Here is a 27132-nt window from a genome sequence, read left to right on the forward strand (position 1 = left end):
TTAGCACGAGTCTGTTGAAGTCGGTCACGTGTTCAATAACTTATTCACTCATGCGCACGAAAATCCCGGAGAAAGCTGTCCTTTCAATTCACAATATTACTCTTGATTATTCCAGACACTTTTATTTTTATAAACATTGATCAATTCTTTATTCCGATTATTTTCTCCGATAAATTAAACATTCCAAACATTTGATAATTTCAAGTCGAACGCAGTTTGGCGATTGGATGGATCTCCAGATAATCGATTAAAATTAAAATCGCTTCGAATCGTCAAGTGGACCGATTCCATTGTTTAGTCGAGGTCAACTTGACGTAAATAGAGACATAAACAGTGTCGTGAGTTTTGATTCCTTGTTTTGATCAAACGACTGATTGACAATGATGAAGATGACGACGAATGCATTTTACAACATTGCTCTGATCCTCAAAACATCATAATTTTCATTGCGTTGGATTCCCTTTATCAATAATCCTTTATCTACTACCTACTATAAATCTATTACAAATAGGTTTTTTTAGAGATACACCGAGGATATCCAGTGATTTATATCAATCAATATCAATTAATTAAAATAGCGATACTTATGCACCATGGAGAAGCAGAAACAGGTAAGACAGCTTTCTCGTTTGGTATTTCCTGCATTACTTTTCTAGTACTTGTAATGACATGCTTGAATTAACAGATTATAATCGAATAATTATTATTGTATATTTATGCATATTTTATTAATATATATTTATATAATTGAACTATAAATTATGAATAAAAACGAACGAATTAATAGCAATGTATCATAATATAAATTCAAATTCATACTTGTGTTTTCCAGAAGAAAAAACGGGACAGATTGCGTCAATCAATCCTCCAGCATCAAATACCAGATGCTCCTACATTGGAGGAGTTTGAGTGCCTGCTTGGAGAATCACCTACAAATTACCCCAAAGGTGAAGCCGTGGAAGATATAGAAAGTGAATTACATTCAGCTGCCATCGACACAGACATTTATGAAAAGCAGGCTGCTGAAGAAGCAGCTTATGAAAAGGAGCGTAATTTACGAGTTGAAACAACAAACGAAGTAATTTTACAAGGCTACATCTCACCAAGGATACCTGTAATACATTGTACTAGGTTGAATTAATTGTAGTTTGAAATGGATTATATATTTCAGGTATTGTTGTTAGCTGACAACTCTCACGATGAAACTGATGCTGTTCAACTTGACTCAGTATCCAATGACACTTTGAATAATCAAATAGATGAATCCATCAATCCCGAAGAACTTAATCAATCGACGCAAAATACCCAGGATTTAATCAGAACAAAGATTCCATGTCAGAACACTTTATCGAAGCAAACAGAGATTGGAGAAGGCAAAAAAGAAATTTTGAATACATCGAAGGATGTCAAACCATTTACAGAGCAGCAATTGATGTCCTTATATCATAACCAGGAATTAGCATTAGCGGATGCATTTGTGACTGAGTTTACAGAGACTCAGTTAAGATGCGGGCCATTGAGGCAGCAGCATAGGCTACACGAGCTATTGATGAGTTATTTGAGAGTACGAAACCATCTGATTGTAAACTCTTATGAGCTAGAGCGTTTGAAGAAGAGCTGTCGAGAAACGCAGAAACAACTCTGGTGTTTGGAAAAAACGTCAGAGACGGAAAATGGCGAATGTCAAGACGGCAATCCCGTCAGTGCCGTCCATGAATACTCGGTTGCTCATTTTAATCAGCAAGCTCTGGTAGTACTTTCCAGGACCTTGTCGGCCATCAAAGATACTCTACACGATAGCCAAGCATTATATTGCTATGAAGCAGAGTCCTTGCGTCTGCAAATTGAACATTATGTGCAAAGAGTTGCCAGAAGTTTCAATGTGAGTTATCTTTTGTTGAAAATTGTTAGAGTGTCAAGAAATTCTAAGGTTTTTTTGACTCAAAGTTATGATAAGCTAAAACTAAGCTAAATTAAGTTAATTTAAATAAAAATGAACTAAGTAATATGTTACTAAATTTGCACACATACAAAAATCTAATAGTCTTACAATCTCCTTAATCTTTTTTAAGATGAAAAAGATTATTATTCAAATTTTTTTCTTTCAGGAGTTTGCTAATCTTTCACAGACCGCTCCAGCAAATCTTCTACCAGAGCAATCACCGTCTCAGACGGCTCCGCAGTTGATCGAACTCAGGATGTGTGTGACAGTTCTATTTAACTTTCAACGTCGAGTTCTTAAAGATGGTAAATTTGTCACAGACACCAGAGAATGGCTGTCAAAGCTAGTGGCGGTGCTTCTGAGAGTCGCCACATGGCAGGATCACCTGTTCCTACTAAATCATATACTGCGATGTCCCGGTGGCGTGATGAACTGGGCCAAGTCGTTTGTACAAGTGCCAGTACCGCAGAAAGTCTCTGGATTGAGTTCCTCGCCTTTTAATGATCCATATCTCGATCACATGATTGCCACTATCGCGGTGATTCTTTTACCGATCAAAGATCGAGATAAGTTTTTGGAACAGGTGCAGGTATCCTTGCAGGATACCACGAGTAGTCCAGGGGATACGGTATGGGTGATGCTGGATGAAGAGGGCGAAGAAGATGAAGACATTGCCAATGTCGGCGCCAATCTCTTCGAGAGCGATTTGATTTCCCTTCTCAATCAGATTCCATTAAACAGGCTCTTCGAGCAGGTGCTATTTATTCGATGTCAGAATGACAAATACGAGCAGGAGGAGAACGTCATCACGGATCATCACATGTTGCGCCTCTTCGCGTTCTATACTGTGCTCGTCAGACTTTTGAAGCAGGGTCTGAAGACTTACGACTCGCCGCGATATAGACAGTTGGCAAAAAGACTCAGCGCGTTGATCAGAGACGTCGTTCAATACGCTAGCGATCAATGGGAGGCTTTTGATAGAAGCCAGGTACATAGAACGCAATTATCTTTCGCGAATTTGTAGAATTATATAAAATTATACTGAATTAATTATATATAAAGACATATGCTTTACTTCTTATCAATTTTTATTCAGTTTTTTCAGTAAAAACTTAAATGAATATTACTTCTTTATATAACTTTTTAATTCTTTTTTTTTTTTAACTATATAACTGTTACACAGGTAACTGACGAATCGATGCTGTTGAAACTGCAAATTGAATATGATTGCTTTTTCCTGAGAGCAATCCTGTGCATATTTTCGTCGAGACGTTTAGGAGCCTGGCAATATCTCGCAGCAATCCCATATCACATTATATCATCGACTACTTTGTGGCACATTTTCTATATTCTGCATACTGATTCTACAATTGATGATGTAGCAACATCAAATATGTCAGTCTCAGGTAAGTGAAGAGCAATAAAGCACAATAAAGTAATAACTAAATGTTAATAACAAATTGTAAAGTATAAGATAATAAATGATTCTTTAGTTGAATTTTAAAAGTCAAATCTTTTTTTTCTCTTTTATTATTTTGTCTTTATGATTATTTGTTTATCTTTTTCTGCATTTCCTTCTGCATTGCTTTCTTTTTGATATTTGCGCACAAATTTTTTGACCTCCATTTAAAAGTACATTACAATATTAATAACAACAATATTTTTGATATTGCAGACTGGGAAACAGAATTAAGTTGTCGCGAACTTCATAAGCAGTTTGAAGAAAAATTGGGCAATATGCCAGGTGACGAGTCTTATTTTCTGTTAACAACCTTTGCTAATATGGCCATGGCGAGAGCCGAGAAGGACTACGATTTCGTGAGAACAGCCACAATCGATCTGTTTCAAGTATGCTAACAAATACATATTCAATGAATCGATCAAATAATCTCTATTATTATTATTATAATGACGAGATAATCTATTTATAAATAAGAAAAATTACAATAATTTCTACATTTCACAAATATCTTTGAAATATGATGCATATTTAGATATTTAATTCTTTAACTATCGAATTTAATAAACTGAATTACAGATTGGATTTCTCAGTGAGAAAACTCAAGAATCCTGTTCGAAGGACGCGAGATCACTTTTATCGAATTTGACGAGTAAATATCCTACTCTTCTGTCTGACATCTTGCACAAATTAAAGGACAATTTTGTATCAGTCGGGAAGGTATAAAATAATAATTTTTATATAAATATAAATAAAATCATAAAAATGTAAATTTTTATGTTATAATAAAGTCTTACAACTCATCATTAGAAAGAGGAGCGAAAGCTTTCTCTTATTAACATTTATTATAAAACTTCTTAAAATAATTATAATGATATTATAAGAAAATTATAAGAAAATACTACTCATGTAATAATATAAATAGTTAATTATTAAAAATAAATTTATTATTATTAAAATAAATTTACAAATAATAATAATCGTTTTTTAATGATTTCAGTTGAGTTTATATCTGTTTACGGAACTAAAGATAGGAATGTGGGCTCCACAACAGCAGGACATGGCAATTTTGTCCACTTGGTTACATCAGTATCCCTTGACTTCATCCGAAAATCATTTGGCTCGATTGATTCTTTCACATTTGAATTGGGATCTTGACGCGTAAGTTGCGCCAATGCTTTCGATACTTTTGCAGAAATTTCATTTTTGAAAGATTAAAAAAACATTTACTCTTTTTATATAGAATATTTAAATTTTTCAATATGTTCACACTTTGCTGTTTTTTATTAATTTTTAATCTACTCAAGTATCCTGTATTCTCTTTATTTCCTAATGAATTGAAGTCATAATTGTAAATTCAAAATTATTGATAATTTATATGACTGTGCATAACTCCTCCTTAATATAGAAATGACAATTTGTATCTTCCAATTGATCTACATCGACAAGTGGCGTTATTAATTGTCGAGCTTATGATGAAATATGTGCCCGACACTCCTATGCAGACGGCCTCGCTTTTAGCAGAAGGTGTAAAGCAGGTGAGTCGTCGATTATAGAAAAAGTGAAAATAAGAGATTGATCAAATATCACTTTTATTTAAATTTAATACATATCAAGATAAGCATTAGCATTAGTTTTATCAACATTTGAAAATTAATGTTAAGATTAAGAATGAACTAGAGATTGCCATAAAATAGATTATCCATAAATATCAAAGCGAATAAGAGTTAAAGTTTGTTTTCGATTTTGTTTCGATTAGGTATCTTCGATGGTGAGGCCGCAGAACAGCGAGCAGGCGTTCAGCTTGTGGTCATGGGAGATGATGAATAGACTGAGATTACATCAACTGGATCGTTCGGAATCCGTATGCCAAAATACCATTTCAAATCCGGCCGAAGGTCTTGCTTGCGTGCCCGATATGGAATCAAATTCCACCTTGGAAATTTTAGCGAAAGGAGTACGTGAGAAACAGCCGATCGCCTGCTACGCCTCCGTATTGATGACTCTATGGGGTCACTCGGTGCCACTGATCTGCGTCGAAGGTTTCAGCCAGCTGCAAACCTTACAGTGCTATTACAAATATGAGCAAGTGCTGGTGTGCTTGCATCGTGTGATACCATTGTTTCTCGAATGTCCGGATTCGTTATTGAAGAATGACAAGTTCGTTAGTTTGATTGTGCCACTCATCGCTGCCGACCGGACATACATGAAGATAGCGAAGAATTTAATTGCCCCGGAATTTCCCGGCCCGATCCTCAGACAGTTCTCGAATATGATTGAATCTCACTTATATTATTTCAAACGGTACGCATGGATGAGTTAATATGATATAAAAATGAAATTAATAATAGGAATAGAAGAGCAATAAAATAAAAAAAAAAGAGAATAAATTCATACAGTTGTAAATACTTGAAGGTAATTATTATTTATACATATTTGTCACAGGTATTGCTTAAATAGCCCGGAACGATTCGTGCATCTGTGGTTGAATGTGTTGACACTTGTTCAGGATTGGAACAAGGATCATAGCGTAATGTATTTGATGGACACTGTGATCCGTGCAGCGTTCTTTCACTTAGAAACTAGGATGACGATGGAGAACATGTTTCAAAATCTTTTCTGTGTAAGTAATCTATCTAAGTGTAATATAATTGTATATATGTACAAAGATGGTAATATTATATAGATGGTATAATTGTATATATGTACAAAGGTGGCGAGAGTGATTTTAGAATTAGCAAAGAATGCATATATACAAAAGGTGTATAATATCAAAAATTGTGATATAAACTAAGTGAAGATGTGATGCAAAAATAAAAATTGAAAATAAAAGTAAAAAATTTTTTTTACAATTTTTAATGCCTTATGTGAAAAAATTTTGTCATCTTTTTGTGCAATTTCGAGTATATTCTGTATATATTCTTATAAAAGGTTAAATAACAGTGTAATTTTACAATAAAATATTACTTCATAATTTTAACGAAATATCAATTTTGTTAGTTTGCTTTAGATGGAAGTAACGAGGTATGATACATAAGAATTAATTCATATAATTAGATTTTAATATTATATATATATGTAATAAAATTTATCACACAAATAATTATATATTATATTTATTTTATCAAATATTATAAATTATCAATATAATAATTAATAAATATATACATGATTAATAAATATGTATAATATATTAATAATTAAAAAAGTAATTTTTGTTATAATAAAGTAATACATGTAATTTTTTAAAACTTCTTAACACTAATAATAACTAATATATGCATTTATTCATACGATTTAAATGTGCGATTCTTGTAGAGTATATCGTCCACTAGAGCGCCGGGATCATTCGGGTCTTTTTTGAGCTGGGCAACGGGATCTTCCAATTCGACAAGTCTCCTTGGTGGAACCGTTCAAACGATATGGCTCGCTTATCAGATCTTGTTGACGGAGCAATATGACAGGGAGCTTAAAACCGGACTTTGGCGTGAGATCCTGCGAGAACTGTCTATGCAATCCAAAATATCTCTGGACACTGCTCTCAAGGTTTAAGATCAACTGTATAAAGATTATTACTATATGCTATAAATAAATAAAATTTTATAATCGCTACGAATTTTTTTTCAGAGAGCCTGTGCAACGGTGAAGATAACTCCATTCGGAATAAACAATCTAGCTATTTACCGTTGGTCTCAACAGGCCCTTGATACACCTTTGGATCATCCGATCTTGCCTCTCTTGTGGCAAAATTTTTTTAGTTTATTCCTCGCACGAACTTCTACTGTATCGGGGTGATTATTACTATTATTTTATACTTTACAATAGAAATTAGCACAGTAATTTTATACAATATATAAAACAAATGTATATAATTTGTTTCTATTTTTGAATTGTTCTAGATCAATGGATAAAGGTGGGTTCGGAGAAAAGTTTTTTGAAGGGATGATAAATCTAAGCTACTTGAAGAAACTGAAGAAACGGTTGCATGAAACGACAGAACATTTCCAACTCAAAGGGGAGAAAGACACTGACAATGGAAAACCAATCACGGATGAACGGCGTGTATTTTATCTCAGTACAGCAAAGTGAGCGAATATATTGGATCAGTCGAGCAAAATACTTTTCTTAAAGATGTCTTTGGAAAAAAAATAAATATATATATATATATATATATAATAAATGAATATATATATATATATATATATATATATATATTCATTTATTTATTGCAGGTTCTACAAGACACTGAGTCTCTGGCTAGAAGAACCCCGTCTTCAGGAACCGGGACTTTATCTTCCGGCCCTGCCACCGCAATATATGTCACAAAGGCTAATTTTGCTAGTGCAAGGAGATCGAGTAAGTTAAACTTGTACATCAAAGAGTCCCAAATTATTATACATCTTCGCCATTACTTTCGTCAATTTTTAGACTCTTTGGTTGGAATATATCGACTATTGGACGGTGCAGCAAAGTCAATTGAAGGCCGTACGCGAATGGGAACGTGCGATATTTCGCGATCCCGAAAGTCAATCAGGAATTCAGAGATCCCAATCCTCTTCAGCAAGCACTGTGGAATCGATCAAACCGCTTCACAGAATTTTTCGCAGGCTAAATGTCTACGAATCACCGCTTTCGCCACCATCCTTGAGTCGTAATCAACCAGTATTAGGCTGTGTAGCCAGAGAGTGTCTCTACAACTCCGCTACTGTCATCAATCTAGTCAAGCCGCATCTCCGAGTCATCCTTGACTATGCGCAAACCTACAATCTCATGATATCTGAACATACCGCGGTAGATTGCAGCTTCCTCGAACTAGTCCCGACTCTTTACCGGATCTATGAGAACCACGTGACTCTACATGCCCTTTGCGATCCAGCGCCGTCCGGTCAGAGACGTTCGAGGTCGGGCACGCCTCCCACAGTGCATTGTGCAGGCCCTGCGATTATCAAGATTACAGTACGATTGGAAATAGCAATTTATAAAAAATACAATCGTTTCTTTAATCTAGATATTAAATATCAAATATTGAATATTAATTGAAAAAAAATTGGATATTAAATTTAAATTTATTAAAAAGATTTTTATATATATATACACACCACATAATTTATATACTTTATATATTTATATATTTATTTATAAATGTGTGTTGATGTCTTTAATACTTAATATTCTTGATCTGAATAAATAATTAGATGTATGTTCATAAAGTTTTAAGCAGAACTTTTAAAATTGCATATAGGTTGAAGAAGCTCATGTCAGCGAAGGTGTGGATCACATGATAACTCAGAATCGAGCTGAATACGAGAATCTGTTAGTGAAAGCTAGTCAACCGCCACCCAGCAAAGTTACTCTTGGTTGTGTCTTCATCGATCATTTAATCGCGTAAGTTAGTTTAATCGATTGATTCTAAAATATATATTCTAATGCTATAATTATATAGTTATCACATTTTAAAATTATCTCCATAGCACAGTAGGAAATTGTACAATTATTTTTTCCCAAGTTCTTAAATATTCGCATCTTTCAGAATGTTAGAGCATGAATTAACTATTAGTCGCACTAACGAAAATACTGCGATACTCCGCAAGGTGCAGGAGAGCGGAGTCAAACTGTTTTATCATCTGGTGGAGTTCTACACGGAAGAAGCGGCATTATGTCCTTCTACGAAACAGCTCATTACCACTTGTTTGGAGAAGTTGGGTCAGGTATATGTGGAATATAAAATGTTCATCAATTCAAAGTCATAATTTTACATATCAATTTGTTAACATAGAATAGATCTAAGCATGACTATATCGAAAAAAATATTTTAATCTCGAAATGTGCTGTGAAAGATTTCTGTTCTGTTTTAGTTATTCATCAGTGGTGAAGAAGTTCAAGGTCCACAATTGCTGAGCACAATCATTCAGAGACCTAATCTCGGGGGTTTGTTGGGACCACATTTCACGCCCGTCGCTGGTGGAGCCAACACGTTCTTGCAAATGTATCAAACCGTCGTAGAATTATCCACCGGATCAAATGTTGACTTGTGCTTTGTGTTGCTCTCAAAGGTAGAGAGAATCGAGCGTAAGGAAATTATCTTTTATTTCATCTTTATGATTAATGGATTATTCTTTCTATTATAGTTTGACGTCGGTAGCTGGTTGAATTATCGCCGTCCGCGATTAAGCGAAAGATCTACTTTCATAGATCTAATTTCTAAAGCGTTGTATAACATCGGTCTGAATCCCGAAGAAGAGAAGCTGATGTTGCATGAAGTGAGAATTATTTTTATCTTCGTTAGGATACTCATTTTAATTAACAGAAAAAAACGAAAAGTACAAATAATTACAACACATAATTACAAGTAATTATAAAATTTTAATTGTATTATCGCTGCAGCTCTTTCGGAATCATCTCCGACTCATTCTCCTACACGAGTTCCCTGAACACTACGGTGAAGTGTTGAGCGCAGTACTTAAAGGATCCGAGAGCCAGAATTTGTCGCTAGATGTTTGGCGTGATTTGCTAGGAGCCCTCAGCGGCAAGCCAAAGAACATTGCACCGATATATGCTTCTAAGATCAGAGACGAAATCAGACATTATGCCACGGAGCAAAGGCTATTATCTCGCCAAGAGGTTTCAATTTTATCATCAAAAATAATTATTTTTATACAAAAAGAAAAATATTGCGTTTTGTTGTAGAAGTAATAATAAATTTCATTAGAGTTAGATAATATCATGATATTTTCGTACCGTATTTCACAGATGCACGACACTGCTGTACTCTTAAGCAGGCATTTCATGAAGGAAAGATTGCAATACGGATTGTACGGCCTTTATCCAAAGTACAGAATTTACAATGAACCGCTGACTATATTTCTGGGTATGGTCGGCCACGCCTTGGTCGTATTGACGCTTCAGGCTGATCGAGGATCGCTTGCAGATCAATGTGAGTCGATATTCTTAGAACTATGAATCTTTGGAATCTTGAAATCTTGCTATATAACTATTCGAACCTTATGTGCAACAAAAAAAAGAAAATTATTCTTACGCCAATGTTCTTTCAGTGTGCGAAAAGATCTGGCCAGTATTAAGCGAAATGTACGCTCCATGGATTACCCCGTATTGGACGAGAAATTTGCGGGAGCCTACGGCTGCGTGGATCCAGCAGTTGACGGACGACAGATCGGTGTTGCTGCCATGGATCATCACCGATGGTCCATATGCGAATCGGACAATGGCAATGTTTGCCGAGTGCATCCGTTTCATCGTCGACACTATGCCAGCGTCGAGTAAGATTCTTAGTTTCGTGTGGCAATTTTACGTATCCAATTATGCCCACGTATCCGTCAAAGATCACGTGCTGAATGTGGTGCATGGAAACTTGCTGTCCCTTCCGTGGGATCGCTTCTACCCTGCCTCCAACGATATAGAGTTAATGATTAGAGTTATTGATCAGTATCTACCAGACTGCCACTTGTTTCTCGGAAGTGTCTTCACCTGTATCAATTGGTCCGCCTGGATCAATGAGTTGATAGCCACGCAATCTCTGCAAATTGCTGCCAGGATGCACATCTGTTTGCTTAACTTGCTGGTGAAGCTATCGAATGAACCCAACGTCAGACAGGTTAGAACAGAAAGAATAAAAAATAAAATTCGAGAAATAAGAAATTAAATTCTGAATGATAAAAAGAAAAATAATATCTAATTTCTAAAAATAAAGAGTAAGAATTTCAAGAATATGAAGTCATTGCAATGATTATTGGAGAAAAATGAACTTGAAAAACGGATTATAATATTTCATTGAAAAACTGATTATAATATTTCAGAATGAGAAAGCGGTGCAGTTGGTTACGGAAGCCGAGAGCTTTTCGTGGCACTTAATAGACGCCGCGGCGTATGACCAAGTGATCAATTGGCACGTGATGAGCTGCGACCCCAGAGTAATTTTAGGCCTAGGCAAGGACCAGGCTCACGCCATCGATGTAGCTATTAACAAGTGAGACTAATATATAGTATATTCATGCATAATCATTTAATATGTGTAATATGTTTAATATGTTTAATATGTATATTACATCAATTATGAAAATAATTATTTGTTATATACAGTTTATTGAAAATAGCGGCGGCCTACGACCCTACAGTGAAACATTTTCATCCCACTACTTTGAAGAAACGACAGATGTACGTACGTTCTATGGTAAAATTGTTGATCAATTGTACCACACGACACAAGTCTCTTTTGTCAACCAATAGCAAAGTATTCACCAATACGTTGTCGCGGATGCTCGACGATATGGAGATTGTCATCACCAGCAGTAAATATCTAGATATAAACTTTTGGAGTGATTCATCTTTGACAGCTTTGATTAAAGAAAACAAAGTAACTAATGTAATTTCTTTTTCTTTACTTTTTTCTTTCTCTTTAGCCGTCTCCGAATCGCAACAGGTTGCTGAGGCCGGTCTGCTGATCACTGAATTTTTGCACTCAATCAATCAAAGCGTAGTATTGGTCGATCATCTTCGTAGCAGTTGGACGGCATGGCTCCTAGATCGAACAGCTAGCAGTCCGGTGCTGATGGGCGTATTAAGAGTGATCGGAATGGCAGTAGCTTCCTCATCCACTCTGGGCCATCTTATGGAGGCCGCGTTGGAAGCTTATTTTAAATATAACGGTAAACAACCGATCGATTACTTTCATATAAAAATTCGTGTTTTTCATCTTATGCTACAGATTTAGTTCCAAAGTATTAATGACGTTTCTATTTCGTTTTAGTAACGGAAGACGTTCGGCCCACGTGGGCGTCAGTGCTGACAGTCTTGCAGTCCGTGATACCCCGTCAACCGCCATTAGAATCGGTATTGGTGTCTGAGGGAAGGTTGTTGGCCCTTTACTCTGTATTGCTAAAGAGACTTCCATCCTGCAGGGACATCCGAGAGGAAGGCATGCTATTGATTAATCTAGTAGACTGGATCAGCGCTATTAAAACTACGTAAGTCCGATGATTATTAGCGCGAAGAAAATTAACTAGATGTAACGAGAAAATATTTTTACATGCATCCAAGGTGATTATTTAATATACAATTTCATTAATTTTTATTCCTAGAAAATGTTACAAAGAAATCGACATTAGTATTGAATTTTATTTATTCAGAGACATCGTAGAGGAGAAATTGCCTCTGCTATGGGCGAAAGCATGCGAATTGGCTTACAGGCAATGTCAATATAGCGAGAATACAGTAATCGCTGCTAGAGCCTTAAAGGGATTAGCACGAGCGTTGTTAACCGTAGCAGACGATGTGGGACAAGGATGGGGTATTCTAGGAGCTATTGGATTAAGAAAAGGCTCTCAGCTCACTGTGCGGTATGAGCTATGATGCGCTATATAATCATATGTTCTGCATTTGGATTAATCTTTTAATCATTCACTAAATCTTCTCAAATAGATGCAAATTCCTCAGTCGCGCCACAGCCGTTTACTGCCTAGCGCAATTACCGGAATCCAAGTCTGATCAGCAACTAGTAAGATACACACCTCATTCACCTGGCGTGGCGCCTTCGCGATCAACCGATCCGGATACAATGGAGATTCGACCTAGCGTGGAAGCTGTAAAGGCCATGCAGAGCTTGGAGGGAATCCTGATGAATAAGCAATACGCGGAACTACGGGGAGATGTGGAGAGAGCTATCAGACTCATTAGAGATTCTGCTAATTCCCTTCACAATGCTGTCGAGATTATTGGAGCTCTCACCGCGGAGCTTTACAATCAAAGATATCTTCACGTGTTGACAGAGTGATACTAGTTTTATATTTTGACTTAGCGACGGGCTGATGTGACCTTTCAAATTGCTTCAATGCGATTATATGACACAAATTTTCTCGAACAAAAGTTTTCAGAGCTATTTTATCAAGTCTTTCAAGATTTTCAAGTATTCTTGATTCCTTGCGATTGATTTCAATGTTTTAAGATTTTCGAAGCTCTTTTAGAAGATTTGTAAGACCGTACAAATTTGAGAGACATCGAATATTTTATCAAAACTTTCTATAGCGATTGAATCACTTGGAAACTTGCAAGACAGAAGGTCGAATGCCTGTCGCTATATAGATCTCACCAAATAATAACGCGTTTAAATCGAATGCTTATATTAGAATCAAAGAGAGATTACGAATACATTACAATTGTTTATTATATATGTATATATATTATATATATTAATCGTGGATATTTTTTATCGGGTTTTTACGGATATTAATATCCAGTGGAATCCTGATTCCTTAATGTACAAAGATGCAATGCAATTTCAATCTTTAATTTAATTGCGTAATTATAAGCTTAAAATAAGTTTTGTTATTTAAACTTTTTAGATTTGCATCGATTTTTTAGCCATATGAAGTCTATCTTTTTCCTTAATTTAAAACATAAAATTTAAGATGCATTCAATTTAAACGCACATTGATTTAGGTTGTCGACAATATTTATATAATTAATAATGTTTAAGAATAAATTGTTTGTGACATAAAATTTCCTATGCACTATACTCGCATTGCGGATGCTTTGTTACCTATTTACATATTGTACATTACATGTTGAAATGTTTGATTTATATTTACACACTGCGTTAAAATTTCTATAACACAATTGTGATTAATATTTTTTCACGGCTAATATTTTAAATCGTAATCGAAATAATCATTCAGGCACAATAATTGTCAATCAATAATTACAGAATCGATTAATTGAATGAATCTTTCAAATCTTTATATCATAAGAAATGGTTAAAATATAATTATCGATATAAGATTATCATATTAACACTGAATGCTTCTAAATTGCTGTTGTAAGATTTACAAAGATTCACTTTTTATCCTAAGTTAAATAAACGAGTATACACACTGAAGTGCGTGTGTTGCATTGTCGTTTCCAGCGAAAATGGACTTTCAGGTAATTTATTAATAGTTATAGTTATATATATATATATATCAATCTATGAAAATCGAATTATAAATTAAACATGTAAAAAGAATTTATTTCAATATATTTCAAAAATTCATTCGATTTCTCGCTTTTTACGTCATAATTTAATGATATTAGTAAAAAATTAGATTTTAATCTTACTTGTTTAAAATTTTTAAAAATTTTGAAAATAATGTAACAAAATTTAAAAATGTAGAGTAATTTAAGCAATTGAAATTAAAACTAATCACGAAATATACTATTTTTTGATAATCAAATTCGAATTTTTAAAAATATTTAATCACAATATGGACTGATTTGATCAAGTTTTATTACATTTAAAAGTTCGAAATTTTAAAGGATTTAGAAATAAGGAAGAGAGAGAGAATTTTAACAAACTCAAGAGCAATGCTATAATTGAGAACAACTTTGTTAAAAAAAATTCACGAATCTCTTTATTTCTAAAAATATTAAATGGATTAATTATTTATTTATTATATTCTTAAAACATTATGCGCGTCTCGCAATAGCTGCGAAGCCTCGCTGGACGAATAATTAATTAGCTCACATTCAAAATGCTCGCTAAAAGCGCTTCGAAAGATCGGTATCACGTCGTCGACCGTTATGTCCGTGCCTAGCTCCTTAGAAATGCTGGTTACACCTTTGCCCTCGATACCGCATGGTACGATGTGTTCGAACCACCCGAGATTAATGTTACAGTTGAGTGCGAGGCCATGGGTAGTAATATAACGGCTGCCATGGACGCCTATTGCGCAAATTTTGCGATCGCCGACCCAAACTCCAGTGTGTGGCGAAGTCATGGCCTTAATGCCGAGTTCGGCGCACACGCGTATCACCGTATGTTCCACCTGGCGTATGTACCATTTAATGCTTGTACGGAATTGCTTCAGATCGAGTATCGGATAAGCTACCAGTTGGCCGGGTCCATGAAAGGTGATAAGTCCGCCACGATTCGTCTTCCAGAAATCCGCGCCGAGGCTCCTCAATTTTTTCTCGTCTGCCTCCGTGTATACTCCTTTTCGAATTCCCACCGTGTATACCGGTTCGTGTTCTAGGAGTACTAATGTATTCGCTGATTTGGTTAAATGTTTGTGATGATGATCCGACAAAGTCTTTTGTAAATGTAAACCGACCCCATATGATAAGCGACCGGCTAATAAAACTTTTACTCGTGGATTCATTTCGTAGATTCTGTGATGTTGAATTAGCTAGTCTTTAAAGCTGAGAAATTTCGTTAAAATTCAATTATCAATTCATATATCATCAACTTTTATTGGTTACAAACTTGTCATGATCAGTTAGGTCAAGCTAATTCTCCATAGTTTTCAAGTTCTCTATAAATCAAAAGGGATACCTGCAAAGGAATGGTTATTTTAAAAAACATGTTATAAACTCTTTAGCAATTAAATCTTCAATATTTTCTTTTGTTAATTTCCACATTATAAGTTGATCATAATTTTCTAATATTGTTATTTTTATTTTAAGATACTTTTCATCATTTTAATGTTTCAGTTTTTTCATTTCTATATTATTTTAGATGCTTTTTATTGTTGTATCGACTTGACTAATTTACACATACATAAGCATCTGTGGCTGCATAAATCTTTTGAGCGTCACTGAGGGGCTGTACGTGCCATTTGCTCCTCCGCACTTCGGGATTCTTGTCGATTTTCTTTTTTAACTAAATACGCAGAAAAAAAATTTATGCCAATCTTAATTTTACTTCAACTTAATTCAACTACTTAATTTTTATCAAGTTGCAGTTAAAGCAATACATAAATAATAAGAAAATACCACTAAAGTCGTCAATCTTTCTAAACTCCAACGACCAGATCGCAGCAAGCGTTGATTAGCAAACGGCCCACAATCCAAACAATTATCCACTATTTTCTGAGCAGGAAACTCCTTAAAATCTCTTTCAAGTTTCCGTAGATCGCTATAAAATAACAAACTTATGATATTATGTGTGGAAAAAAATCATGTAAAAATAATTTGACATTAAAAGATGTCCTATTTTAAATTAAAAAATTGAGCAGATGAGTTTAATCTTTGATCCCTAAAATAAAGACGCAAAATTACTTTGCAGATCTTAAATAACTAATTCTTATATTAAATACTAGTTTTTCATAGCCTTTATCACTGCCAAAAATAATTTATTATATTATATATTATATTATGTAACAATAATTTATATAATAATAATTACTTTTTAATGTTAACACCAACAAGCATGACTTTTGGATGACAGAGAAGTTCAACAAAGGCTGCTGGTAATTTATTTAAAGAATAAATATGTAAGAGGTAACACACATTAACGTCTGGACAAATTTGTACCAGGGCTGTCTTTCCGCTGCCAGTTTGGAAACTGAAAGGCCACTCTAGATCAAAACCTAGTGGTACAACCTTCTCCTTGCTACGATTTATCTCTTCCCTGAAAAAGAATATGAAAATCAAAATCTTTGTATTTTAAAATTTTTATTTTGAATTCATAGTTTCTTTTTCTTTCTTTTGCTCCATCTATAGTCCTCATTCATACTATTGCAGATTTTTGTTTTTATTGAAAATATTTTATTTAACTTTAGTATCTGCACAATAACTTTGTTATTTTGATATAGAAAAATATGTAAAAAAGAGATGATTTGACTCAATGGAAGAACTATAACAAGAAAATAAATTTTATCAAACTTATTTAGAGTTTTTAAACCAAAAAGGGAAGTTTTAAATCTTGTTTTTCTCAAATGTATTATTTTTGAAAGTTATATGATACAAGGTCGAATTTTTACTTCTGTCAGCTATTATTTTATTTAAAAAAATATAAATAACTTTCAAATTTCGAAAAAAAATCTCATTAAAAAAACACATTTTTATCATAATAAATACTAATTTCAATAAGATTCTTCTTGCCAATTTCTTGACAGTTTTTCATTAAATGCTTCAACAAAAATATCATCTATATATTTTCCTCTTTAAAAATATCCTACATTTATTCATACTCGCATGATTGATTCATACTCACGTGAGATTATTGCATACAAAAGCACAATCAACAAATTCAGTAATATATTGAATGCAACCTTCAAAGACAATTGGAGGATATTTTTCACACGTTTTATCAATGTGATGTTGATTCGACTGGTGTTGTATATTACTTGAATGTGTACACTTTTGCTGTTAAAGAATAGAAATCAAAAATAATTAAAAAAAAAATTAAATTAATATAATACTAAATGATAGAATATATAGATATGAATATAGAATGAGTTAAAATGCATAGACAATTATATTACACGTTAAAATCTTTCCATTTTCATTCGTTTCAACATATCTTGAACATATCTTGACATCTTGAAAATTTCATACTATAAAAATATGTCTCCGAATGAGAATGTTCTAACGTCTAAGTAGAAAAAAGAACATTCTATAGCGAAATTGGTTTGCAATTATAAAAACATTAAAAAATCGACTTCAAAACATCGAAAAATGTTTCGTTCACAGATTCTACTAATTCATAGTAGAAATGCGTTCATGAACTAAATCAATTTAGGAACTCTTCTCGTAAATTGCAAGATCTGCTTTGCATATCTACGAACTTACTCTCAAAGTTATATATAAGCAATAAAGAAATAAAAATGCGAAATAATAGGTATACTAACATTTCTTTCTTTGGCACGTGTGTTCATTTCGAAAAAATAGTGGAGCACTTTCGTTTTCTTATGTTTTTTAGATTCCGTAAAATACATGCAACTGAATTCTATATTTTATCCACCTCCGATTTGCGCATGCGCGCATTTTCAAATACTCGAGTGTCCAATAACAACTACGATTGAGAAAACGTAGACTTTTAAATCATAAACTTTTATGTATATAGATAGCATGCGCTAAAAATGCTTCGAAACGTTCGACCAATCAGAACAAAAAGTGCAAAGTTCTTTATTCTGATTGGTTCAAATATTTAAAGGTACAATTTCATTGACGCTACTTTTTAGCGTCAACCATTGGTTAAACAAAGAAATAAGTAGTTGCTTCTTTGTTCAACCAATGGTTGACGCTACTTTTTAGCGTCAATGAAATTGCACCTTTAAAGTTTTCCTGGTGTAGTCAACGTCATTTAATTTTTCTTTTTGTTTCCTACAAATGCTGAAAACGATAGAATATGCATGCGCAAAAAAATATCTACTTAAATTCCGGAATTACATTTTATATTAAAGGCAACATATGTATATACAATAAATTATATATATATATATATATATATATATATATATATATATATATACACATATACAATTTCTTTTTCGAATTTATTTAAATAAGACTTTGAATGATGTCAAAGTTAATCATTCTATTATTTATATATATTACTTAAATATTATATATTCTCTTCCTCTGCTCTGATACGAATATACATATATAATGATTCTAATTTTAATGATAACATGCTTACAGATGGCTTACTTTAAATCTTCTACGTATTGACAGTACTTGTTTCTTCTCTCACTCATCTTATCTTTTCGCACATACACACAGACATACACACACACAGAAAATCTTTTTCTCATTCTATCTAAATTGTAAAGATTTGTCGCTGCCTAGCTAGCTATTTCACTGCTATTATTTATAATATACATACATTCATATACGGTATCTCATGACATATGAGAATCCGTGATAGTCGTTTGCTCTTTTCTTTACAAATTTTATCATTCACTTAAATAAAAATTAGGGCACAATAGTAATAAAGTAATATTTTTTCTCAATTAATTAATGATCAAATTTTAAAGTCAAATTCTCTCATAAATCACTAGACACGGGAATAATAGATTTTACTTTGAAAATGGACACGATATTTAAAATCACGAAATTCAAATTTAAAAAAAATTGCACAAAATATTACCGCGTCTAAAATCATTAAAAGAAAAGTAACTTTAAAGATATATCTTGCCAATTTTTAACTTTTTATGTTGCCTTATTGTACATATGTACATATGCATGCATGTAGCATATATATGCATACATGTATATATATATATATATATATATATATATATATATATCCTTATATAATATATTCTCTTATATTATATAAACGCATATGTACATACATGTGACATTAAACGGTTCATATACGATTCAAAAATCTCTGCAATAAACGTTGTGCAAACATGTTTACATAGTGTATTTTCATCATACATTTAGCGCTAAATTTTTTAGCATCTAAAATATGTATAAAATAAATTTATTATCACGATATGATCAAATTAGTGTTGACCGCGATTGATATGCAGAAATCTGCAAATTGTATAAATAAAATCCGAGTCACATTTAGCGCTAGATGTAATGCTATACATAGAAGAATAAAAGCAAATCGATGAAGCATGCGATGTAAAATGATACGAATACACTAAGAAAAAAAGTTTGACGCCGCAAAAATCTGATTGTAAACTATATATAAAGTTTAACACGAGACAAAATATCTAATCACATTTTACATTTAATTACATTCTTATTATTAAGGCTCGAGATGGGCATATGACATTCATTTTTCTCACAAGAGTCGGAGCCAGAAATCAAGAGATTCCACGATAGTATCCGTTGATAGTCCGTTGCTTACCGGCTCCGTAACTACTACTGCTGTGTGATTCTGAAGACTGGTCCAATCCTGAGGAAGAACCTACGCAATACCGATCTAAGTTCGGGCTTGAGATCGAAGCACATGACCTCGCAGAGAGAAGGATAGCAAGTAGAGGCGTGAACTGCGAAACGATGGTCGCTCATTTTCAGGATCCGCGTAAGCAGCAGTAGTAAGATCGGCGTCCAAGCTTCGCGATGAGCCTCATTGGCAAGTGCAAGAAAATATTCCAAAGCCTCGCATGCCACTTCGACCAGTCGTTCCTCGACCTTGGGCCAGTCTACGCGATGTGCTTCGTCGCTATACATCTTGAAGAGGATGCGTAGTGCGCAGGCAAGCGACTGTGTTTCCTGCTTCAACAAGTTTGGTTTTACATTTCCGCGAAAACTTGCCTTCCATAGTACGTTGCGTTGTTCGTGATTCGAATTGAAATTCTTTGCGAAACGATGTGATCGTAGCAAACACTCTACTAGTTGTAAAAGGTGATTGGTTGTCAGAGCGCAGTACATTCCCTGTTCCTCTTTTTGTTGATCCGCGCTAGCTCTGAAGAAACAATACATATTGCTATCGGTATTGAAAAAGTAAAAAACCGCCAATTTATTTATCGAATTATAAATAAACGTATGTTAGCGATCGAATAAAAGTTGAGTATTAACTTAAAAAATGTTGAGTAGAATATGAATATAGATGTATTGATGCTCAATGAGAGTTTTCAGATTCTCTAATTAATTCTTTAGGATTAAAAAATATCTTTCACTTATTTTATAGCAATACATGTGAATAAAACTTACTTTACAAGTTCTGATGACTTGCCGTTCAGCATATCGGCCTGTGCGAGTGCCAGATTTTCCTGATCTTCCTTCCGCGAAGTCGCCGGATAAAAGATAACATTGTCTATAGTCTGTATCAACTCGAGCTGGACTACGCATTTGATTTGTAACGCGGAAAAAAGCTTCGCCTTCGGCAGAGACTCGGTGTTCAGGCTCTGCGCGCTATTGCTCCGCTTCAGAATACCAATATGGAGGCCATCGGATTCACCAGTGATTACATCGAGATCGGACTCCTTGTTTGGCGACTGTGGTTTCCACGTGAGAAGAGCGGACGGCAAGGTACTTTCGAAAATATCCAAGACGCATTGACAAGTCTTCTCCCAGGTTTGCTCGTCAAACTTGATACCGTTGCTAATGACCAGATTTTCCAAACAGTTGGTGCCCGATCGGGCCAGTTGCTCGTTGTCCTGTTGAACGCACCAGAGAAGCTGAAAATACAACTGCTCCAGCAATAAGGGACCCAAAATATCGTAAAACTGCGAGAAAACATCTACAATGGCATATAGCGCATGGTTACACGTTGTTGTCATCCACTCGGCTTTCTGTAACATTTAACAGATGCTCCAATCATTTAGCGTTTCGAGAAGAAAAAAAACAAGATTACATCGGTTTTTTTCTTTGCAAAGTTTTCATTTTTAAAGGCGTACCTCGGTATGCTGCTCGGGCAGTTTCATATTATCAAAGATTCTGAAGAGAACCTGGAAGAGATCCTTCCACCAATGAGGCTTGAAAGACGCGCCATGAGTTTTAACAACGTCAAAGAGTACTGTCAACGCACGCGTCCTGACATCCAATTTACATCTGCTCACCACACAGGATAATTCAAACAGTAATGGAAACCATCCTCTTACCTAAAAGAAAAAATATGAAAAAAAATAGAGATAAATATATTAAGCAATTTTAATATTGACCAATTTGAATGAAAAATACACGAATGAATATAACGTTACCCAGGCTCGATCTTCCTCGGAAACCATCCCACTATCGTCCATCATACCTTCGGCAAACAGATGGGGATTCGCATCGATATAGGATGCGCAGGAACGTATCAACCGTATGGCCTCCATGCTGGTGTCCGGGAAAGATGCGTTGCACGCGAATTCGCTCAGGCATTTGACAGCATCCTGGAAGGAGTCCACCATAATGCTGAAATCCTCTGCATACAGCTCATCTATAGACACATTGTATCAATCCGAATTAACGACGACTATAAAATTAATCAATCAACGGACTGACTTAAACCGATCGCCGAAATAAGAAAAAGAGAAAACAGCATCTCGGAAGATATAAAAATAACCCACTAATAATTTTGCCAGTCATGGAGAAAGCCAGTTCAACGACGGATTCGTCACGATCACTGGCCGCATGATGAAAAACGCTGAAAATGTTTTTCCAACCAGATCGAATATTAGGTGCTTGCGAGTGAACGATCTGCGCCACGCACCTAACAACCATGTCTCTGATCATAGGTGACCTGGATTAAATTAAATTATTAGTCACATCACATATACAATTGAATTATAGGTACGTAATTAATATAAATTATATCAAATTAAGTCATTAATATTAAGAAAATTATCAAGTTAAATTACCTATTCTTCTTCATGATGTGTTCGAATGGCCTGAGAAAATCCTTTTGAAACCTGAAGTTGGCAAATTCGCCCTTCTCAATAAACTTTGTAGCCAGCTGCCTTAGAGAATCTACGGCAAAGAAAGCGATATCTTGCCGAGGACTGCATCCCACTCTGTCAAAATGGTCGCCGATGACTTGCCAGATCCTAGACCATTGCAATCTGATACGGCCCATATTATAATATGAGATTTCAACAATTTTTGTGAGAGAGAACATACGGGGTTGTGTGGGGTGTGCCAGCTCCTCGAGAGAGACCTATGATAACGTAATGTTTATTATTTTGTTTTATACCAAAGATATTTTATATTTAATCTTTTACACCAATTAAATATGAAGAAGACAGACCTGGCAGAGAGCTTTGACGAATTCAACGATGGCATCTCCGTCAAGTCTCGTTGAACCGGTAAAGATACGATCGACGGCCACGACGACGCTCTGCGAACTAGTCTCGCCGATTGATTCCTTTACACTGGGATCTAACGAGCTTAGATTGAGATTACTGGTTTGGTGCGAACTGGCAGAATATGCAAGATTGCCAAAGTTTGCCAACGGTGACGGGAAATGCGGTTTCGACGGCGGACCCAGCAACTGCGGCCGTACCCCAGTGCCAATCAACTGTGCCAATTCCAACTGCGAAATGCACTTGACGACATCAAGCCACGAGCTTCCTAAGTAGTTGCCATCGGTATGTGCTACCGTAATGAGAGTTTTAATGGTATCGATATTTTTCGCCTTCATCTCAGTGATGGGAGAATTAGCTGTTAGCAGAGTGAATCTCGCCAGCGCTTGCACGTAGGCATCGCGTTCAAGGCTCATGTGAAAAATGCAAGCGATACGAATGGCACATCTGCAAAGAACATTATATAAATAATAGAATATAAATGATTGCGAAAGATAATGCGAGATTTCAATCCAAAAATATATTCTTACCTGATGCCGTCCAAGCAGAGCGACGCGATTTCTGTATCATCGCAGTCCTGCAGGCCGACGCTAAAGGCCGCGAGGAACGGCGTCCAAGCCATCTTAAACATCGGACGCACGTGTTCGAGATGTTTCGCCGTGGTGAACGGCGCCTGAACATGACTGACAGATTCCATTAGGTTCTTCGCTGCTGTGGAAATCACCTCCATCTCCATATTCCATAACAATCGTCGCTTCTTCTCGCTGGAGATTAATTGTTTGCCGGCAAGCCGGTTGTTGTTGGGATTTGACTTCATCTTGATTTCGTTACCAGCGATTTCATCATAGATCCTAGAAAGGTATTCCTCGGGAAGGTCCTCATTGTCGCTGATACGTCGGTTAAGCCTGGACAGACGAACAAAGATAACGTAAAAAGATTTCCTCAATTTATCCTTACACAAACGATTAACAATAAAAATAAAATGAAAATAATAAAAGAATTAATATAAAGCGCGCGCTTCATATTATTATAAATTTGATATTACTAAAGATCCTTTTTTCGGATCAACAAGATACAACAAGAATATATGCACGCACAATTTTAAGCAGCTTAAAATGTATTATACCTGATATACTGTTCTTTGGTCATCTTATTCTTAACCTGTGGTGAGTGCAAATCAGTGGTCAGCATTATGATTGAGAAACCAAGAACATAAGCTGTATCTGCACTAGTAAAGAGGCCGTTGTTGGGGTTGCATTCACAATAGCGACTGGCAAACTTTTCCATTAGCCGGTCAATCTTCTGCGCCTCACCAGGTAGTCGAAAGCCTTCCAGAAAGTACCTCAGCGCAGTTACTAAATCGCGCTCAGCAAAGTTCATCTGATCGATGTAGTGATACATTACCTGCACAAACAAAGTAATTCGTCAAATTTTGTTACATTATACTTTAATTGGTTATATAGAAAAATTAAAATGATATTCTAAATTAATATAATAAATGATCGAAATATAATTAGTCCGACGATTGTTATCAAATGTAATTTGTCACATATAAATTGTATAATCTTTATGTATTTTCTATTACCTGATTGTGATTATGATCACCCAAAAAATCACCGATGGCCGTTTTATCAAGCCGCTCGTCCAGGTGCAACCATCTGGCTACGTCTTCCGGTGAGGTGCCGAGTAGTCCCTGTTCTTGCAGATACTGCACACCCTTACCGGGTTTCCGGCTGAAAATTTCGATGCCAGTTTCCCACACTTCCTTTTGCTGTTTCTGTACTTCGTATTGTTCCGGCGAGTCCGGTACTTCCTTGTTACCGATCAGACTGGAATTGGCCGATGAGAGACTGCCAGCGCTGCCATAGCGCGGCAGCAGGGTCTCCGGTGCTGGATCTGGTGGATCCGAGAGTGGCTGCTGATCTGCTGGCACGCTCGGGTTCACATACAAATCTCTACTCCATTCTACCATGCATTTCAGGATGGATACGAGACACTCGAGACCCCGAATGCGCATAGATTTTTCCTGGAACAGCAAGACGCTACTATTAGAAAGCTACAATGTTTCTCGATAAAGTAGTCCTCTTTTTTAATAACCTATCTTATTTTCTCTTTTACCTTTTATCTAGAATAATCTTTTATCGCTTGCAACGCACCTGATTTGGTGACGCGCCGAGTTCCAGGGCTTGGCGACCCTGAGCAATCTTAGAGAGATCATTGACAAGTCGTTCGAAAAGATTCGCCGCAGAGAGATCACAGTCGTAATTAACGTAAATATCAACAACACTTTGGGCGTCTGCGCAAATTCTCGTAAGCGCGTGTATGACCATCCATTTATGCTCGAAAGAACTGCTGGAGGTCTCGAGAATGTTCATGAAGATCTCTTTGAAGAATACTTCGATCTGCATCTTGAGATGCACTTTGAAACGTGCAAGTAACGCCAGGAATAGCGCCAGCGAGAGTTCAAACACCTCTGGCACCGAGGATACGCCATTTTTAGACAATGCGACGCACAGATACTGCTTAATAGCGATGACAAACATCTCGTTAGAGCGTAGTACCGGCCCAGCGTTCTGTAGAATTCCTAGAAGCAACTGCAGCGACAAAATTTTAGATCGAAGCTCGTGCGATCTCGGATCGGGTGTGCCATCCGGTAGCGGTTTCATAGACAGTTTGCAGAGAGCGCGGAAAACGAGAAACGCATCCTTTTGCAGCACATGAGTAAATTTGGCGGTGACCATGTTGTCATTCTCGGCGGTCGCCTCGTCGCCGTTGTCTTCCGGACCACCATTTTCCAGATTAACTTCCTCTTCCAACGGTACCACAGAATTCACCACATCGTCTAGGATACCCTTGACAATCGTTTGAGGATCTACAACGTCAGAGGCATTCTCCGCGTTTACTTCGGTCTCGGCCTCACCGTTCGCCACAACAGCAGCCTCTTGTTGTTGATGTTCGCCGTCGAGTCTCACATTCTCCTCCTCGGCCTGCGTTTCCATTCGTGCAAAGATTACATTGATCATTTGCGTGAGAGTTGCGCGAGCGGTCGTTTGGTTCACCAAATTGCGCGACGCTAAATAAACATTATAAACGGTACGGATCGTCAATAATACCGTGCCTTCGTGCACCTCCACATGCTGACTCGTCATTACAGTCAGTAGAGCTTTGATGATCTGCAGCTGCACACCCTCGTCGGTCTGCGGGCCGGTGAAGCAACCGCAGATCGTTTCAACAATACGCACAATTAACAACTTGTTTGGCTCTGTCGAATCGGGCACATTCCCGGTGAGATGGCCGTACGCTATCAACTTTTGCAGGCAGTCCAGCGCGGTTACTACAATCCGCGGCGACTTGCTCTGGCATGCCAATTCGAACGGTAAGAAATACTTTTCCGCGGTGATAACATTCGAGTCGCTTTTGGGCTGCGGAAGGGCATTTGAGGTCACCTCTTCACCTTGTACGACCGGCACCTCTTTGATCTCATTGCGGAGGTCCTCTGCAAGATGAAAACAAGTAAATACAACTATGTTGTTACTAGCGTGTTGTTACTCTTTGAAGAATCTTTGAGTTCTCACCAAGCGCAGATTCGCAAGATTTCCTGAGCTGCGAGAGATGCGATCTCTTGACATCTCGATCAGCCAATATCTTCTCCAAAGCTCGGACGATAAACATTTCTCTGGTTTTGGAGTTATTTTGCATCGTCACCACTCCCCACGTCGCGGTGGAGAATCTGTACTCGTTTAATGTTCGTACCTCAAAGTGTCAACATCAAAGCGAGCTAGCAAACAGCTATACATGTGACTTTCTCGAACGTCCATCTGGCTGCTCGCCAACATTTCTCGCCGCGTTCAATCTTTACCCTATATGTGACTCCTCGCTGTAAATTCGAGAACGTCAGTGATTGCTGGCATTAGAGTAAAGTGGCCGAGTAAAACTCTGCGCGAGCAGAAAGTACGAAATTGCTCACCTGCGCGAAGAGACGACAATCTTCAACCTCTTGATAAGAGCACCGCGGCGATGCGGTTTCTTCGAAAACGGTTTACAACATCGTTCGTCGGTGTATCTCCGAATAGACGTCAACCGCACTCACTGACTCACACTCACACTCGCAACTCACGCTCGCCGTCGCTCGCAACTTGAACGTAACTGCGGATAAAGGTGACCTCGAACCTCGAGACTCGAACTCCCCTCGCGCGGTTAACTTCACGCGACAGCGTGTCACCACGAGCGCTTCAGTGTTGGCAATGTCAGGAATCGGATTTATGGCGCCTGCG

The 27132-nt window shown here is 36.3% G+C and overlaps 4 protein-coding genes across 5 annotated transcripts; 1 reads left to right on the top strand and 3 right to left on the bottom strand.

Annotated features, from left to right (window-relative positions):
• Nucleotides 1–97: 97 nt before the first annotated feature.
• Nucleotides 98–14289, top strand: LOC105247847 (ectopic P granules protein 5 homolog). 2 transcript variants are annotated; one of them, XM_011252245.3, is made up of 30 exons: nt 98–611; nt 833–1078; nt 1172–1882; nt 2109–2930; nt 3126–3348; nt 3618–3790; nt 3981–4121; nt 4402–4562; nt 4810–4939; nt 5161–5705; nt 5847–6024; nt 6402–6425; nt 6720–6947; nt 7029–7192; nt 7301–7486; nt 7634–7757; nt 7830–8357; nt 8644–8786; nt 8932–9109; nt 9257–9454; nt 9530–9661; nt 9786–10022; nt 10152–10335; nt 10454–11013; nt 11216–11385; nt 11499–11707; nt 11819–12064; nt 12166–12382; nt 12545–12754; nt 12837–14289. In XM_011252245.3, exons 1-30 carry the CDS (start codon nt 594–596, stop codon nt 13186–13188), a joined length of 7638 nt encoding a protein of 2545 aa, XP_011250547.1. In that variant the 5' UTR covers nt 98–593; the 3' UTR covers nt 13189–14289. The 2 variants fall into 2 exon arrangements, with proteins under 2 accessions (XP_011250547.1, XP_011250548.1); XM_011252246.3 differs by lacking the exon at nt 6402–6425.
• A 524-nt stretch (nt 14290–14813) lies between these two features.
• On the bottom strand, nt 14814–15567 carry LOC105247846 (putative lipoyltransferase 2, mitochondrial). Its single transcript, XM_011252244.3, has one exon. The coding sequence runs from the start codon at nt 15545–15547 to the stop codon at nt 14840–14842; it is 708 nt and encodes a 235-aa protein (XP_011250546.1). The 5' UTR covers nt 15548–15567; the 3' UTR covers nt 14814–14839.
• Nucleotides 15535–18193, bottom strand: LOC105247844 (Werner Syndrome-like exonuclease). Its single transcript, XM_011252243.3, has 6 exons — nt 18020–18193; nt 17383–17534; nt 16573–16797; nt 16161–16302; nt 15946–16047; nt 15535–15720 (listed from the first exon to the last, which is right to left on the bottom strand). Exons 1-6 carry the CDS (start codon nt 18104–18106, stop codon nt 15670–15672), a joined length of 759 nt encoding a protein of 252 aa, XP_011250545.1. The 5' UTR covers nt 18107–18193; the 3' UTR covers nt 15535–15669.
• A 1798-nt stretch (nt 18194–19991) lies between these two features.
• On the bottom strand, nt 19992–27093 carry LOC105247840 (brefeldin A-inhibited guanine nucleotide-exchange protein 2). Its single transcript, XM_011252235.3, has 13 exons — nt 26826–27093; nt 26434–26735; nt 25015–26354; nt 24444–24884; nt 23985–24262; nt 23389–23763; nt 22804–23305; nt 22418–22713; nt 22127–22299; nt 21776–21996; nt 21473–21676; nt 20787–21367; nt 19992–20538 (listed from the first exon to the last, which is right to left on the bottom strand). The coding sequence occupies exons 2-13, from the start codon at nt 26555–26557 to the stop codon at nt 19992–19994; spliced, it is 5082 nt and encodes a 1693-aa protein (XP_011250537.1). The 5' UTR covers nt 26558–26735; nt 26826–27093.
• Nucleotides 27094–27132: the final 39 nt, after the last annotated feature.

The sequence above is a fragment of the Camponotus floridanus genome, unplaced genomic scaffold, assembly GCF_003227725.1.
Source record: "Camponotus floridanus strain SB8 unplaced genomic scaffold, Cflo_v7.5 scaffold124, whole genome shotgun sequence".
NCBI classification, from domain to species: Eukaryota; Metazoa; Arthropoda; class Insecta; order Hymenoptera; family Formicidae; genus Camponotus; species Camponotus floridanus.